This window comes from Jaculus jaculus, chromosome 23 (genome assembly GCF_020740685.1).
Source record: "Jaculus jaculus isolate mJacJac1 chromosome 23, mJacJac1.mat.Y.cur, whole genome shotgun sequence".
Classification (NCBI taxonomy): Eukaryota; Metazoa; Chordata; class Mammalia; order Rodentia; family Dipodidae; genus Jaculus; species Jaculus jaculus.
Window position 1 is genome coordinate 5,366,765 of NC_059124.1, and position 16,227 is coordinate 5,382,991.

Here is a 16,227-nt window from a genome sequence, read left to right on the forward strand (position 1 = left end):
TGAGTCAGCGCGAGTCAGGGCGTTTGGGATTTCAGTTCCCAGACTCTGCCTTCTGGACTCATGTAAAACCTCTGGCCAGGGGCTAGACAGATGGCTCAGTGGTTAAGGCACTTGCCTATAAAGCCTAAGGACTCATGTCTGACTCTCCAGGTCCCACATAAGCCAGACGCAGGAGGTGATGCAAGCAAGCGAGGCCCCACGTGGTGCTTGTGTCTGGAGTTCAAGTACGGTGGCCAACTCTCTCTCTCATAAAAAATAAAAGTAAAAATAACCTGGAAACGATTATACTAAGTGAGGTAACCCAGGCCCAGAAAGCCAAGCACCACATGTTCTCCCTCATATGTGGATCCTAGCTACAGATGACTTGGCTTCTGCGTGAGAAGGAAAATACTTAGTAGCAGAGGCCAGTAAGTTAAAAAGGAGACATAAAGGGAAGAGAAAGGAAGGGAGGAGGGTACTTAATAGGTTGATATTGTATATATGTAAGTACAATGATTGAGATGGGGAGGTAATATGATGGAGAATGGAATTTCAAAGGGGAAAGTGTCGGGGGGAGGGAGGGAATTACCATGGGATTTTTTTTTATAATCATGGAAAATGTTAATAAAAACTTAAAAATTAAAATAAATAACTAAATAAATAATAAAAGCAAAAATAAAATAAATCTCTGATCAGCTCCATCAGGCCAGACATATACCTTTTCTTTGAGGACCTATAACCCTGACTGGGTGACTACCTACAAAGCAGGGGCCACCACACTCCTAGTTCCTATGGAGAGGACAGGCAAGGAGAGCTGTTTTGTTCAAGATGCGTATTTTTCACTCTAGACTTTAGGTTTGAGGGAGCACGTGTAGGCTTGCCATTGAGGCAATGACTGCAAATGTTTTCATAACTTCTTTTTTCTACCGTTAACATACGTATACAGTTCAATTTGTTCATTTACCCTTTTTTAATATTTTATTTATTTATTTATTTAACACAGAAAGAGAGAGGGAGAGAGAGAGAGAATGGGCACGCCAGGGCTTCCAGCCTCTGCAAACGAACTCCAGACGCGTGCGCCCCCTTGTGCATCTGGCTAACGTGGGTCCTGGGGAATCGAGCCTTGAACCAGGATCCTTAGGCTTCACAGGCAAGCGTTTAACTGCTAGGCCATCTCTCTAGTCCAATCTTACACAATTTTAATGATTGCAGAAATGATGTTGAAATAGATGGAGTCCAAAGCCAAATCTTAAAGGCGGATTCTAGCCAAATGTTGAAATTAAAAATTAGACCTTATGACACCACAATAGCCATGACACATTTATCAAGAATGTCAGAAGCCGGGCTGGAGAGCTGGCTTAGCGGTTAAGCGCTTGCCTGTGAAGCCTAAGGACCCCGGTTCGAGGCTCGGTTCCCCAGGTCCCACGTTAGCCAGATGCACAAGGGGGCGCACGCGTCTGGAGTTCGTTTGCAGAGGCTGGAAGCCCTGACGCGCCCATTCTCTCTCTCTCCTCTATCTGTCTTTCTCTCTGTGTCTGTAAAAAAAAAAAATGTCAGAAGCCAGGCGTGGTGGCGCACACCTTTAATCCCGGCACTCAGGAGTCAGAGGTAGGAGGATCGCCATGAGTTCGAGGCCACTCTGAGACTACATAGTGAATTCCAGGTCAGCCTGGACCAGAGTGAGACCTTACCTTGAAAAACCTAAATAAATAAATAAATAAATAAAGTGTCAGGCATGAGGGTTTCAACAACAACCTCCAGAGTGTCAATGAAAACTACAAAACAAAAGCTTTCCTTCTGGAAAAGTCAGAGCCAACAGCAAGTTATGACTGAATTAAAGTCTTAAATATTTACCTAAATAGGGTTAGAGAGGAAAATTAAGTGCAGAAGGAGTTGACTTTGTAATTGCCGATGATTCGGTAAATTAATTGCACCACAATAGGTCTTTTAAACTATCAGAGTGAAACTACTTAAAACAGCCATGACAAACATCATTACCTTTGCACATATTTCTAAGCCAGCGGCATTTCCCGAGAAGTGTATTTACAAAGCGTTGAGCAATCCTGAGTGGGTTGAGAATGAAGGTGCCCTTGCCACCTCAGCATACTTTGGGGGAGACGGAATCCGTGTTGTGGACAGAGCGGGACAGAAGTGAAGCTCAGATGAAAACATGCGGGTTAGTGGGCTCCATGGCGTAATGATTAGAACCCTGGACTCGGGATCGGTGTGGGATGATGTTAACAGCGGTTCCGCTGAGAAAAAGGAGCATGGCTAACTCATCTACTATGCTGATTTGCTGATTACTCCTGCATCTTTAAACAAAAAAGATTTATTGTTAATTATTTATTAGAGAGCGAGAGAGAGTGAAAATGGGCACGCTAGGCCTTTAGCCACTGCAAATGAACTCCAGAAGCAAGTGCCACCTTGTGCATCTGGCTTACGTGGGACCTGGAGAATCAAACCTGGGTCCTTGGGCTTTGCAGGCAAATGCTTTAACTGCTAAGCCTCCTGCATCTTTTTTTTTTAATGTGTGTGCGTGTGTGAGTATGTGTGTGTGTTTTGCTTTCAAAAGCATTAAGGCGTATTTAATGTACAAGCTTAATTAAAAATAATTAATTTTAGGGGCTGGAGGGATGGCTTGGTGGTTAAGGCGTTTGCCTGCAAAGCCAAAGGACTCTGGTTTGATTCCCCAGGACCTATGTAAGCCAGAGGCATAAGGGGGTGCACGCGTCTGGTGTTTGTTTGTAGTGGCTGAAGACCCTGGCATGCCCATTCTCTCTCTCTCTCTCTCTCTCTCTCTCTCTCTCTCTCTCTCTCTCTCTCTGTCTCTCTCTCTCTCTTTCTCAAATAAATAAATAAAATATAAATAAAAAAATAATTTTAGGAGAGGTGTGACCATTGGCTAATACATTTAAAGACAGCATTGTGCAGAACCCCCTTATGTACCTCTTTTTAGGTGTACAAGCCTATATACCTAAGTCACAGGAAACAGACTAGAAATGCTCTGGAATAGCAACAGAGAACAGCCGAGAAATAGGAAAAGAATAGATCGTTGAAATGTGCCCCAGCCTAGCAACAAGCAGCACTTACCCAAGGATGCACAATTAAGATAGCCAGGTGGAATAATTTCATTAAGAAATTATTTTCAAACAAAATTATCTTTTTCTGTCCTAAGGTATTGGGGATTGAACACGGGGCCCCATACGTGATAGACAGATGCTCTACCACTGAGCTATATCCCCGGCCCTGTGGGCATTCACACGAGTGGGTGCACATGTGTGCACGTGTGGAGGCCGCAGGACGACCTTGGTGTCATCCTCAGGACCGTTGTCAATTTCCTTCATGACAGGTCCTCTCGCTGACCTGGGGTTAAGGCTAGGCTGGCTGGACAGGGAGCCTTTAATCCCAGCACTTGGGAGGCAAAAGTAGGAGGACCAAGGTGAGTTCAAGGCTAGCCTGGGACTACAGAGTGAGAGTTCCAGGTCAGCTTTGGCTACAGTAAGACCCTATCTCAAAAACAAAAAAAAAGGACAGAAAGAAAGAAAAGAAAAGTTGTATACTCACCATTTAGCATTTAGTCAAGTACAAATTTGCCATGTATCCAAGAAGTACCCACGCCTGTTGTAATGTGGAATGAGGAAGCCTCTTAAAAGTCACTTCTTGGGCTGGAGAGATGGCTTAGTGGTTAAGGTGCTTGCTTGCAAATCCAAAGGACCCAGGTTCAATTCCCCAGTACCCACATAAAGCCAGATGCACAAGGTGGTACATGTGTCTGTAGTTTGTTTGCAGCAGCTAGAGACCCTGGCATGCCCATTCTCTCTCTCTCTCTCTCTATCTCTCTCTCTCTCTGTCTGTGTGTGTGTGTGTGTGTGTGTGTGTGTGTGAAATAGAGAAATAAATAAATAAAATTTATTTTGAAAAAGCAAAACATACAAACTTTTGAATGTGGATATTTTAGGTTTTGGGGTTTTTGTTGTTGTTGTTTGTTTGTTTTGTTTTTGAGACAGGACCTCACCATGTTTCTGACTTGGAACTCACTATATAGCCCAAGCCGACCTCAAATTTGTGATCCTCCTACCGATGATCATCTTATATTAATGTAACAGTGGGCTTTTTACTTATTTTCAGAACTCCTTAAAAATAGACAGTATCCTCCCCTGGAAGGCAAGCAGGATGACATCTGCATGAATAAAACACTTTACCTCAGTGTGGAAACATTAAATGTGAATGCTCAACAAATTGAGGTCATTTTCTTATAGAATAAATTGAATGGGTTACCTTTAGTTTGTTCATATTCACTGATTTAATAAATATTACTGTATGGGTTGCTATATCCAAATGAACTGTTATTTTCTTCATTTAAAAAAAAATAAAAGGTGAGGGCTAAAGAAATGGCTTAGTGATTAAGGTGCTTGCCTCAAAGCCAAAGGACCCAGGTTCAATTCCCCAGAACCCACATCAGCTAGATTCATCTGGAGTCTGTTTGCAATGGCAGGAGGGCGTGGTGTACCCATTCTCCCTCTCCCTCTCCCTCTCCCTCTCCCTCCCTCTCTCTCTCTCTCTCTCATCTACCTCTTTCTCAAAACAAAATAAATAAATAATTTTTTAAAAGGAAAGGAGAGTTCCCTCCACAGTGAAGTTTTTTAAATATTTTTTTTTAATTTCAAGTTTTATTCATCCATTTTGAGAAAGTGAAAGAGAGAGACAGAGAGAGAGAAACAGAGAGAAAATGGGCACACCAGGGTGTCCAGCCACTGCAAATGAGCTCCAGACTCATGCACCACCATGTGCATCTGGCTTATGTGGGTTCCTAGGGAATCGAACCTGGGTCCTTAGGCTTCACAGACAAGCACGTTAAACATTAATCCATATCTCTAGCCTCTAAAGTGAAGCTTTTAAACAGTAGAGGGAATATACCCAAACTTATTTTATCTAAAATTCTGTGGTAAACTTCATTTTCTTATTTCAAGAAGTACTTAGCTTATTATTATTATTATTATTATTATTATTATTAACAACATATTTTGCATGGATATATCATGTGTTGGTACCCTCTTTTCCCTCATCCCTGGAGGTGTTTTTTGTTTTGTTTTGTTTTGTTTCTGAGACAGGGTCTCACTCTAGCCAGGGCTGACCTGGAACTCACTCTGTGGTCCAGGCTTGCTTTGAATTCATGATGATTCTCCTACCACAACCCCCCAAGTGATGATCCCAAGGGATTTGGGGTATTTACTTTTGGTGTTTGATTTTGTTTATTTGTTTGTAAAGAAACAGGCGGGATGAAGTTTAGGTGAATAAACAGGGTGCTTCCTGGACTGTCAAGAAGCTATTTCAGACATAGGCTTTCCTTTACTGACCCTTTTAAATGGATGGTTGAGTGTTGACTTATTTCACCATTTTTCTTCTTTTTTTCAATTTTTATTAACATTTTCCATGATTATAAAAAATATCCCATGGTAATACCCTCCCCCACACACACTTTCCCCTTTGAAACTCCATTCTCCATCCTATCCCCTCCCCATCTCAATCAGTCTCTCTTTTATTTTGATGTCATGATCTTTTCCTCCTCTTATTATGGTCTGTGTAGGTAGTGTCAGGCACTGTGAGGTCATGGATATCCAGGCCATTTTGTGTCTGGAGGAGCACGTTGTAAGGAGTCCTACCCTTCATTTGGCTCTTACAGTCTTTCCGCCACATCTTCCACATTAGACCCTGAGCCTTGGAATCGAGATGTTACTCAGTACTCCAGTCACTTCTTTCCAGCACTATGATACCTTCTGAGTCATCTCAAGGTCACTGCCATCTGAAAAGAGAAGATTCTCTACCCAAAGTGAGAATAGAGTTAATATAAGGGTATAAATATTAAGAGAAGTGCTTACTGGGCAATTTGATAAGCATAGTATATATCACCATTTTTCTTTAAAAATACTTGAGGTATAGCTGGACGTGGTGGTGCATGCCTTTAATCCCAGCACTTGGGAGGCAGAGGTAGGAGGATCACTGTGAGTTCGAGGCCACCCTGAGACTCCATAGTGAATTCCAGGTCAGCCTGGACTAGAGTGAGACCTTACCTCGAAAAAAAAATATATATATACTTGAGGTGCTGGCAAGGAGCCCAAGCCACTAGTGGCCTGAGAGAGCCGTTTCTCAAGCATTTGGGCATTTTTGAACAAGCAAATGAAAGAATGAAGATTGTTTGGAAATTATCTGGGTTTGATTTTTTTATTTTTTTGTTTGGTTATTTTTGTTTATTTATTTGAGAGCGATAGAGAGAAAAAGGGAAAGAGAGAGAGAATGGGCGCTCAGGGCCTCCAGCCACTGCAAATGAATTCCAGATGCACGCACCCCTTTTTCATCTGGCTTATGTGGGTCCTGCGGAGTTGAACTTGGGTCCTTTGGCTTTGCAGGCACACATCTTAACCGCTAAGCCATCTCTCCAGCCCTCATTTCTAATTTTTTTTAATTTTTTTGTTTATTTTTATTTATTTATTTGACAGCAACAGAGAAAGAGGCATACAGAGAGAGAGAATGGGCACACCAGGGCCTCCAGCCACTGCAAACAAACTCCAGACGCGTACACCCGCTTGTGCATCTGGCTAACGTGGGTCCTGGGGAATCGAGCCTCGAACCAGGGTCCTTAGGCTTCACAGGCAAGCACTCAACCGCTACGCCATCTCTCCTGCCCTGGGATTGATTTTTTTATAGCAAAGCAGTTAATATGTTACAAAAATAAATGATTGGTGGTTTGCTCTCACGGCCCATTAGGTAAAATAAAAACCAATGGATCTGGAACAAGATCAGAGTTCAGAGAACCAAGGGCTCAAGCTCCCTCTCCTTTATGCTCCCCAGACCACCATGAGGGGCGAGCAGCTGTCCACGCCAGCCTTGCTTCTGCTGCTCCTGCTCCTTCCCGGAGATGCCTCGGCTACTGCAAAACCGTAAGCAGTTCTTATTCCTGGAACTTTCTGTCGTCTCCTTATTTCTCACGGTGCTTTCTCTTCCTTGGTCTTTGTTAATTTCCCAGTTTCCTGTGCCATTATCTGTTGTCAAAAGGGTTAGGAAGAAGCCTGGCATGGTGGGCACGCTTTTAATCCCAGCACTGGGGAGGCAGAGGTAGGAGGATCCCCATGAGTTTGAGGCCACCCTGAGACTCCATAATGAATTCCAAGTTAGCCTGAACTAGAGTGAGACCCTACCTCGAAAAACCAAGGGGAAAAAAAAAAGGGTGGGAGGGGGTGGCTAGGAAGAATCAGGCAGAATTGTGATCACTCATGTGGAAAGAGCTCTCTCTTTTTTTTACATCACCAAAGAAGAAGGGAGAGAAAGGGGAGGGAAGGAAGAGAAGGGAAAGGGGAAGGAGGGAAGAACAAATAAAGGAAGAGAGGGAAGAAGGCAGAGAGGAAGGGAGGAAGGAAGAAAGCAAGGAAGGAGAAAGGAGGGGAGGGAAGGAAGGGATGGAGGGAAAGAAAGAGAGAGAAAAGGAGGGGAGGGAAGGTACCTCATCTTCCTATGCACTACATATTGTTTTTAATCTCTCCTGGAACAACGATTTGTGGTATCCAAATGAGACCTAAGGCCACATGCAGACAAGCTCTTGGTGCTTTTAATGATGACCCACCAACTCATTCAGAATTTGTATATTTGTAATTCCTAACCAAAATATATCATAACCCATGAGTTGGTTACCCAAGGTTTCTAATATTCTGAGAACAAAGGGGGGTGCTGGAGGGATGGCTTAGCAATTCAGGAGTTTGCCTGCAAAGCCAAAGGACCCAGGTTCGATTCCCACGTTAGCCAGGTGCACCAGGGGGCACAGGCGTGTGGAGATGGTTTGCAATGGCTCTAGGTCCTGGAATGCCCATTCTCTCTCTCTCTCTCCCCTCCCTCCCTCTTTCTCTGCCAAATAGATAAAATAAAATATTAAAATAAATGTTAAAACTTTAATAAAAATGTCTGCAACACCAAAGAGTCATACCAGGGAGAATCACATCAGGAGTTCCCTGATTCCTCGGGTCTTTTATGATGCCCTTTAGGAAACGCAATTGTGCTGAAATGTAGCTTTTTTTTCCCTTCTGTGATTGGAGACAATACGAAGACCGGCCGGGAAGCAGGCTTAGTAAGATGTCTTCTGACCCCTCGTCGCTTGCCCTGGTCCCCACAGGCAGTACGCGGTGCTGATGCCCTCCGTGATCTACGCAGGAGCTGCTGAACAGGTCTGTGTCAACCTCCAGCGTCTGAATGAGACGGTGACGCTCAGTGTAAGTCTGGAGGACAATGCCCAGCACCAGAGCCTCCTGGCAGACCTGACGGTGGAGAAGGACGCCTTCCACTGCAGACCCTTCATGGTGGGTAGAACCCTGGGGTATGGGGTGGGGGTAATCAGCAGAGAAGGAGTTTGTGAGCTGAATCTTCTCATTCCTCCAAAACCAAAAAAAAGAAAAAAAAGTTAAAACATAATGAAGGGAAATAATAGTGAACACATAGTAAAGCTCAACTTAAATTTTGAGACTCAAAAGTTTGACCTGAATATGTTTTATATAGTCCTTGCAAACTGATCTAATGCAGGATTTGAAAGGGAATGGTGGCTATAGGGAGAATTAAATTGGCCTTAAAATGAACTTCTGAGGGCTGGAGAGATGGCTTAGCGGTTAAGCGCTTGCCTGTGAAGCCTAAGGACCCCGGTTCGAGGCTCGGTTCCCCAGGTCCCACGTTAGCCAGATGCACAAGGGGGCGCACGCGTCTGGAGTTCGTTTGCAGAGGCTGGAAGCCCTGGCGCGCCCATTCTCTCTCTCTCCCTCTCTCTGTCTTTCTCTCTGTGTCTGTCGCTCTCAAATAAATAAATAAATAAAAATTTAAAAAAAAATGAACTTCTGAGGTAAATAATATTCATAATATTGAGATTATTTATTTATTTATTTATTTATTTGACAGCAGAGAGAGAGAGAGAAAAGAACGAATGGGCACACCAGGGCTTCCAGCCACTGCAAATGAACTCCAGATGCGTGTGTCACTTTGTGCATCTGGCTTCACTTGAGCAGTGGGGAATTGAACCATGTTTGTTAGGATTTGCCTTAACCATTAAGCCATCTCCCCACCCCCCAATACTGAGATTGTTTTTTTTTTAATTAATTTTTATTAACATTTTCCATGATTATAAAAAAATCCCATGGTAATTCCCTCCCTCCCCACCCCAACACTTTCCCCTTTGAAATTCCATTCTCCATCATATTACCTCCCCATCTCAATCATTGTACTTACATATATACAATATCAACCTGTTAAGTACCCTCCTCCCTTCCTTTCTCTTCCCTTTATGTCTCCTTTTTAACTTACTGGCCTCTGCTACTAAGTATTTTCCTTCTCATGCAGAAGCCAATCATCTGTAGCTAGGATCCACATATGAGAGAGAACACGTGGCACTTGGCTTTCTGGGCCTGGGTTATCTCACGTACAATACTGAGATTCTTAAAGTCGAGTAATTTATATAATACCTTACAGTTGGCTGACATTAACCTTTGGGCAATATAATGTAGTAATAATTCTAGTACTGTGGTATTGCTATAAAAATGCAAGGATGAGGGGCTGGAGAGGTAGCTCAGTGGTTAAGGGCCTTGCCTGCAAAGCCTAATAACAGGGGCTGTATTCCCCAGAACCTTTGTAAAGTCAGATGCACAAAGTGGCGCACCCATCTGCAGTTCATTTTCAGTGGCTCGAGGCCCTGGTGCACCCATTCTCTCTCACTCTCTCTCTCTTGCCTTGTAAATAAATAAATAAACTATTTAAGAAAAAAGAAATGCAAGGATGTTATTTTACTCACAACCATGACTGGACTGGAGAATTCATTCCTAGTTTGGTTATTTTGTTTGTTTGTTTGTTTTGTTTGTTGTTCTTTGCAATAATGTCTTTGTCCCTCAACCTTTAAGTGGATTGTGAATGCCACGTCCACTACTGTTAACTGGGAGGTCTGGTCCTTGGCCCCTCTCCTTGCTAAGTCTCAGGCGCTAATGAGGAAAGGGCAGCTTCATGAAGTCTCACTCAGGCGTGGGCCTGGCTTTGTCTTGCAGATCCCACAGTCACCATCCTCCTTCTCAGCATTCATCACCGTGCAGGTAAAAGGGCCAACCCAGCTCTTTGTGAAGAGGAAGTCAATGCACGTGGTCACAGCGGAGAATCTAGTCTTTGTCCAGACAGACAAACCCCTGTATAAACCAGCACAAACAGGTACAAGGAACCAACTGAGTCAGGGCTACTTGAGGTGGGAGGGGTGGCTAGGAGGGTGTTCTTTATGATTGAATTCTTCAGTCATGGGATGCCTGACCTGACCTCACTACCCTGGGTTCCCACTGGGGGGGTTTCATGGAAAAAAGAAAAAAAAAAGAAAAACTTCTTTGTGTTTCAGTGAAATTCCGCATTGTCTCCATGGATGTCAATTTTCATCCACTGGATGAAACGGTATGTCTGCTACCAGTGGGTGACTTCATTTGGGAAAAACCTAAGGCTGGTTCTATTGGGAAACTTGGGACTGATATGAGATATTTCAAATTCTACCACAGAAGATCTAAGAGCTCCCCTGCCAGAAACGTGTGCAGAGTTAGTGCCAGGGCAGTTCATGGACCACATTCTTTTTTTTTTTAACATTTTATTTTGATTTATTTATTTATCTGACAGAGAAAGAGGGAGGGAGAGAAAGAGAATGGGCACAACAGGGCCTCCAACCACTGCAAACAAACTCCAGACGCATGTGCCCCCTTGTGCATCTGGCTAACATGGGACCTGGGGAATCAAACCTAGGTCGTTTGGCTTTGCAGGCAAATGCCTTAACCACTAAGCCATCCCTCTAGCCCCATTGAGAGAGAGATAGAGAGAGAGAGCGAGAGAGAGAGAGAGAGAGGGGGGCCAGGTGTGGTGGTGCACACGTTTAATCCCAGAACTTGGAAGGCAGAGGTGGGAGGATCCCCATGAGTTCGAGGCCACCCTGAGACTATATAGTGAATTCCAGGTCAGCCTGAGCTAAAGTGAGACCCTACCTCAAAAAAAAAAAGTATTCAGTTGAAGCTGTTCTCTTAGAGATTCCAGTGGCTTTTATTGAACTATAGAAACGCATTTGGTATTTCACAAATTTTATTTGCAAAATCATTATGCACTTTTATCCAAATAGGCTTCCTCAGTTCTTTACGTATTATTTTTTAATTTTGGAGAGAGTGAGAGACAAGAAAGGAGGGAGAGAGATTGGTGCACCAGGGCCTCAGCCACTGCAATTGAATTCCAGACACTTGCTGTGTGACCTTGCGCTTGCCTCACCTTTGTGTGTCTGGCTAACATGGGATCTGGAGAGTTGAACATGGGTCCTTAGCTTCACAGGCAAGCGCCCTAACTGCTAAGCCATCTCTCCAGCCCTTTTTAAATGCTTCTTTTTTTTCTTTCTGATTTCAATATTATATCATAAGAGAAAGCCATGACTTCTTAAGAAATCTATAACCCATAAAGCCGGGCATGGTGGCGCACACCTTTAATCCCAGCACTCGGGAGGCAGAGGTAGGAGGATCGCTGAGAGTTCAAGGCCACCCTGAGACTACAGAGTGCATTCCAGGTCAGCCTGGGCTAGAATGAGACCCTATCTTGAAAAACAAAAAATAAAAAAGAAATCTATAACCCAAAAATCAACATACGGCATGCTATGGATCAAACAGGGGGATTTTTTTCCCATATGGAAAAGAAATATAGACTTGCTTCCACTGGTTCCCAGTCTTCATCAGCGCCGACGTCATCTTTTCGCTTCCTAGCTTCCATCACTCACTGATGCTGTTTCATTTCTCCTTTTCAGTTCCCAGTTGTGTACATTCAGGTAGGTACCACACTGCGCCTCTCAACTGGAATAAGGGCTCGCTACGTTTCCTTTCTCCTTCCTCTCCCCACTGCACCCAAACTAAACAAATGATCTTTTCTTTGCCTGTCTCAAATTCTTTGGGGGTGGGAGAAAAAAAAATGGGTGATTTAAATGAAGAAGCACAATTCCTTAAGGTGACTCTTCAACTATTTCTGCTCAGAACAAATATGCATATCAGACAGAGGTATGAGGATGAAAGGCACCTGGGCTATTTCATAGCTGGGAAACTTATTTTCCTTTTCTCGGTACGTGATTATTTTTAACTGCTAATACCCTTTAGTACTATTATTCTTACTATTATTCTTAGCTGTGCCTCTAATCAAACTATATACATACATATATATTTTTTTTCAAACAATTAATTGCTTATACTAATTAATAATACATTCCTACAGAATCCCTCGAGGAACCGAATTTTTCAATGGCAAAATCTCAGGCTACAAGGAGGACTGAGCCAGCAATCTTTCCCACTGTCAGTGGAGCCATCTCTGGGCACCTACAAGGTTATAGTGATGAAAGAGTCAGGAAAAAAAATAGAGCATTCCTTTGAGGTGAAAGAATATGGTAAGAATTCTGCATATATAAGGTCCTTAGAATATTGGATTATTTGCTACTTTAAGACATAGGTAACAAGCAAAGTTCTAACATAAAAAGAATAAATGGGCTGGAGGGATGGCTTAGTGGTTAAGGCATTTGCCTGCAAAGCCAAAGGACCCAGGTTCGATTCCTCAGGACCCATGTTAGCCAGATGGACAAGGTGGTGTATGTGTCTGGAGTTCATTTGCAGTGTGGCTGGAGGGCCTGCATGCCCATTCTCACTCTCTCTCTCCCTCTTTTTCTCTATCAAATAAATAAATACAAATAAAATATTTTTTAAAAAAAAAGAATAATTGAAGATTAGCAAACCTTCCATTCACCCAGATATTTGCTAAGTATTTCTCATGTCATATCCACTTCCCCTCACAATGAGTCTCTGAGGCACAGACTATATTGTCCTGACCTTACAAGTGAGCATGTGCACTCGGAAGTCAGTCACCTATCCAAATGACAGAGCCAAGCCGGGCGTGGTGGTGCACGCCTTTGATCCCAGCACTCAGGAGGCAGAGGTAGGAGGATCGTTGTGAGTTCGAGGCCACCCTGAGACTCCATAGTGAATTCCAGGTCAGCCTGGGCTAGTGAGGCACTACCTCAAAAAAAAAAAAAAAAAAAAAAAAAAAGAATGAGAAAAGAAAAAGAAAGGTTTAAATAGATCTTTTTAACTTCAAATATAAATTAATAAAAATAAATTTAAATTCAAATATAAATTATTAACCAGTACATTGTCTCAATTGCATGCATTATGGAACAATATTCCTGGAAATTGTCCCATGATTTTTTGACCTATACCCACAGTACTCTAGTCAAATATGCTTATTTGATATGATTCTTTTTTTTGGTGTTTTTGTTGCTGTTGTTGTTTTGAGGTAGAGTCTCACTCTGGTCCAGGCTGACCTGGAATTAACTATGTAGTCTCAGGGTGGCCTCGAACTCAGTGCCATCCTCCCATCTCTGCCTCCTGAATGCTGGGATTAAAGGCATGCACCACCACGCCCAGCTCAACTATGATTCTTAAATCATATTTTTAAAGAATCATATTAAGTTAGTAACAGTCAAAGTGCTGTTCGACTAAGCACACTCGTGAACTGCTAAACATTGTTGATTTAGTAATAATTAACTGCGATTGCTAAATGGACTGTCGAAGCCATCTTGTTAATCAGTTATATCGAATTGTTTTTTTTTATGTGAGAGAGTGAGAGTGTGAGAGAGAGTGAAAGAGAGAATTGGCACACCAGGACCTCCAGCCAGTGCCATCAAGCTCCAGACACACGTGCCACCTTGTCCGCTTGCATCACTTTGTGTGTGGTTTACGTGGGACCTGGAAAGTCGAGCATGAGTCCTTAGGCTGCCCAGGCAAACACTAGATGGCTAAACCATCTTTCCAGCCCAGTTATGTTGAGTTTTTAACTGTAAATAAATGTACCATGCCATAGCTAAGGAGTCTGTTCATAAAATATGATTGCCAAAGTTCTGGGGACCATAGCAATCACAGAATAAGATTGCACTGGAGATACCACCCTTTGCAACTGTGGCTGGAAGAGTGAGGAGGCATAGGAAGAGGAATGCACGCTACCTGGAGAAGGGTGCAGACAGCTGCTCCTCTGCTGTCGGTTCTGGATAGCGGTAGTCAGCTGGTGTCTCGTGGCAGGCTTGGGGGTCTCTGTTAGCCAGCAGGGATCGCAGCCGCACAGAGGAAGAGAAAGACGAAAGACGCCCAGGGACCTAATGGCCCCTCTGTACTGTGCCCCACACACCTTTGAAACCTTGTAGGGACTAAGACAAGGAGAAACCAGGAAGAGCATCCGCTTCACGGGTTAACATGACACCATCCGTCCACGGGAACGAATGACATCTCTTTCCCAATATGGCCTCTGGTGGTCCTTACTCTAGTTGGAATCATTTCACGCTATCCTGTGGGAAATTCCCTTTCGTGAAACCCATTAGCTAATATTTATTTACAGGGTCACTTACCCACTTTCCCCTTTTTCTCTTCTATCCAAAACAGTTCTGCCCAAATTTGAGGTGCAAGTAAAAGTACCCAAAACCATTGCATTTGTAGACGAGGAATTCGAGGTATCCGCCTGTGGCCTGTGAGTTGTGTTTGTTTTTTTAATCTCATTTCTAGCTCCATATCCTATTTGAGAAGTTGTCATTTAAATAACAGTTACTAGTCTTTGAAGTATTTTTATTGAATGTGTGTGTGAGAGAAAGAAAGAAAGAGAAAGAGAGAGAGAGAGGTGGCACGTGTGCCACACTGAACGTGTGGAGGTCTGAGGACAATCTCGGGGTGTCTGCCCTCTCCGTCCCCCTTGGTTGACACGGTTTCTCGTTGTTTTGCTGCTGTCTGGACTGCGAGCTTCAGAATGTTCCAGGCTCTGCCTTCCACTGCCATTAGGAGCACCGGCCGCCTTGCGTCTGGCTTTTTGTGGATGTGTTTGCCAGCTTTCTGGGGCAAGCAAACTTGTAAACAAGAGCCTTGAACCTCTGAGCCTTCTCCCCATATTTGAACTATTTGATTAGGGGATGATGGCTCTCCCCATCTCGTCAGCTTTTCCACAAAGAGCCAGAGGAAACAACACAGGGACTTTAAAAAATGTGCCAGGTAGCATTGAAATGCCTTGGGTTCATTCACTCTTTCCCCCCTCCCCTTGGTTTTTCAAGGTAGGGTCTCAGTCTAGCTCAGGCTGACCTGGAATTCACTGTGCTGTCTCTGGGTGGCCTCGAACTCATGGCGATCCTCCTACCTCTGCCTCCCGAGTGCTGGGATTAAAGGCGTGCGCCACCACGACCAGGACATTCATTCTTTTATTCTTACAACGCTTCTATGATGTGATGATAATTATTATCCTCAACTTGCAATAAGCATGTGTTTATAAGGCAGATTTAAAGTGTTTTAAGCTTGCTCAAATGACTGCAAAATAGTAAATGGCAGGCTGGGATTTAGATTCAAAAGCCTCGCTCCAGACCCTGAACTCCTCACCACTATTCTATATTGCTTCTGAAGTTTAAAAGAAAAAAAAAATCTAGCTTCATAAATCATCCCTGATCCTATGTTAAGCTGAACTCAGCCAACCAACCACAGAGCTCAAGGCCAAGCCTTCTGTGTTCAGTCTATGTCCTCTTGGCTCCATGTCTACTCCTCCGAATCTCCTAGACTAAGAAAAGTTAGAGAAAACAGCCAGGAAGAGTCTAAGCACATGTTGAGCCTTAAATCGTGGACATACTACACTGGAGAATTAAAATGCGAATCAGTTCTCTCTTCCTCGGGTGCCTTTCAGTGCCCTGGAGCACCCTGCTCGCGGCGAGGAGATGGGCTTCCCTCCTTTCTCTTGAAAACAGCACAAGCAACCAGTCTTCACCTTTCTCATGAGTCTTGCAGCTTTCGATTCGGCATCAGAGGAAAAGACTTTTGATCCATATGTAAAGGCATGATGTATTCAGCAAACAAAGTTTGGTCGATTATTTTCTCAACACTCACAGGAATAGGCGGTGCTGTGTGACAGGGACACAAGGTCTGAGAGGGTAAATGTCACCTCCCTCGCTCGCAGAAACTCATCTCAAACAATAGTCTGCATAAGATCTAGGGAGGTGGAGAATTAAGATGGAGGCTCTCGGGCCCCACCTGCAGAGATGCAGGTCACAAATCTAGACCAGACTCAAGAGACTCAGTGGAGGAAGTCGGCAGAGCACACGTTGAGAAACAGCAAACTGTCCTGCTTGGAGGATAAAGGACAGAGCTAATACCAGATGGAGTCCTTATGACA

General features: G+C 43.6%; 1 protein-coding gene across 1 annotated transcript in view; it reads left to right on the top strand.

Annotated features, from left to right (window-relative positions):
* The first annotated feature begins 6,792 nt into the window (after positions 1-6,792).
* Positions 6,793-16,227, top strand: part of LOC101610287 (pregnancy zone protein-like) — a 54,331-nt gene continuing 44,896 nt past the window's right edge. The window contains exons 1-7 of the mRNA XM_045139708.1: positions 6,793-6,917; positions 8,141-8,324; positions 10,044-10,200; positions 10,379-10,431; positions 11,804-11,824; positions 12,262-12,430; positions 14,469-14,553. Coding sequence (XP_044995643.1) covers positions 6,835-6,917; positions 8,141-8,324; positions 10,044-10,200; positions 10,379-10,431; positions 11,804-11,824; positions 12,262-12,430; positions 14,469-14,553 — 752 coding nt within the window. The 5' untranslated portion in view covers positions 6,793-6,834. The remainder of the gene's footprint in view (positions 6,918-8,140; positions 8,325-10,043; positions 10,201-10,378; positions 10,432-11,803; positions 11,825-12,261; positions 12,431-14,468; positions 14,554-16,227) is intronic.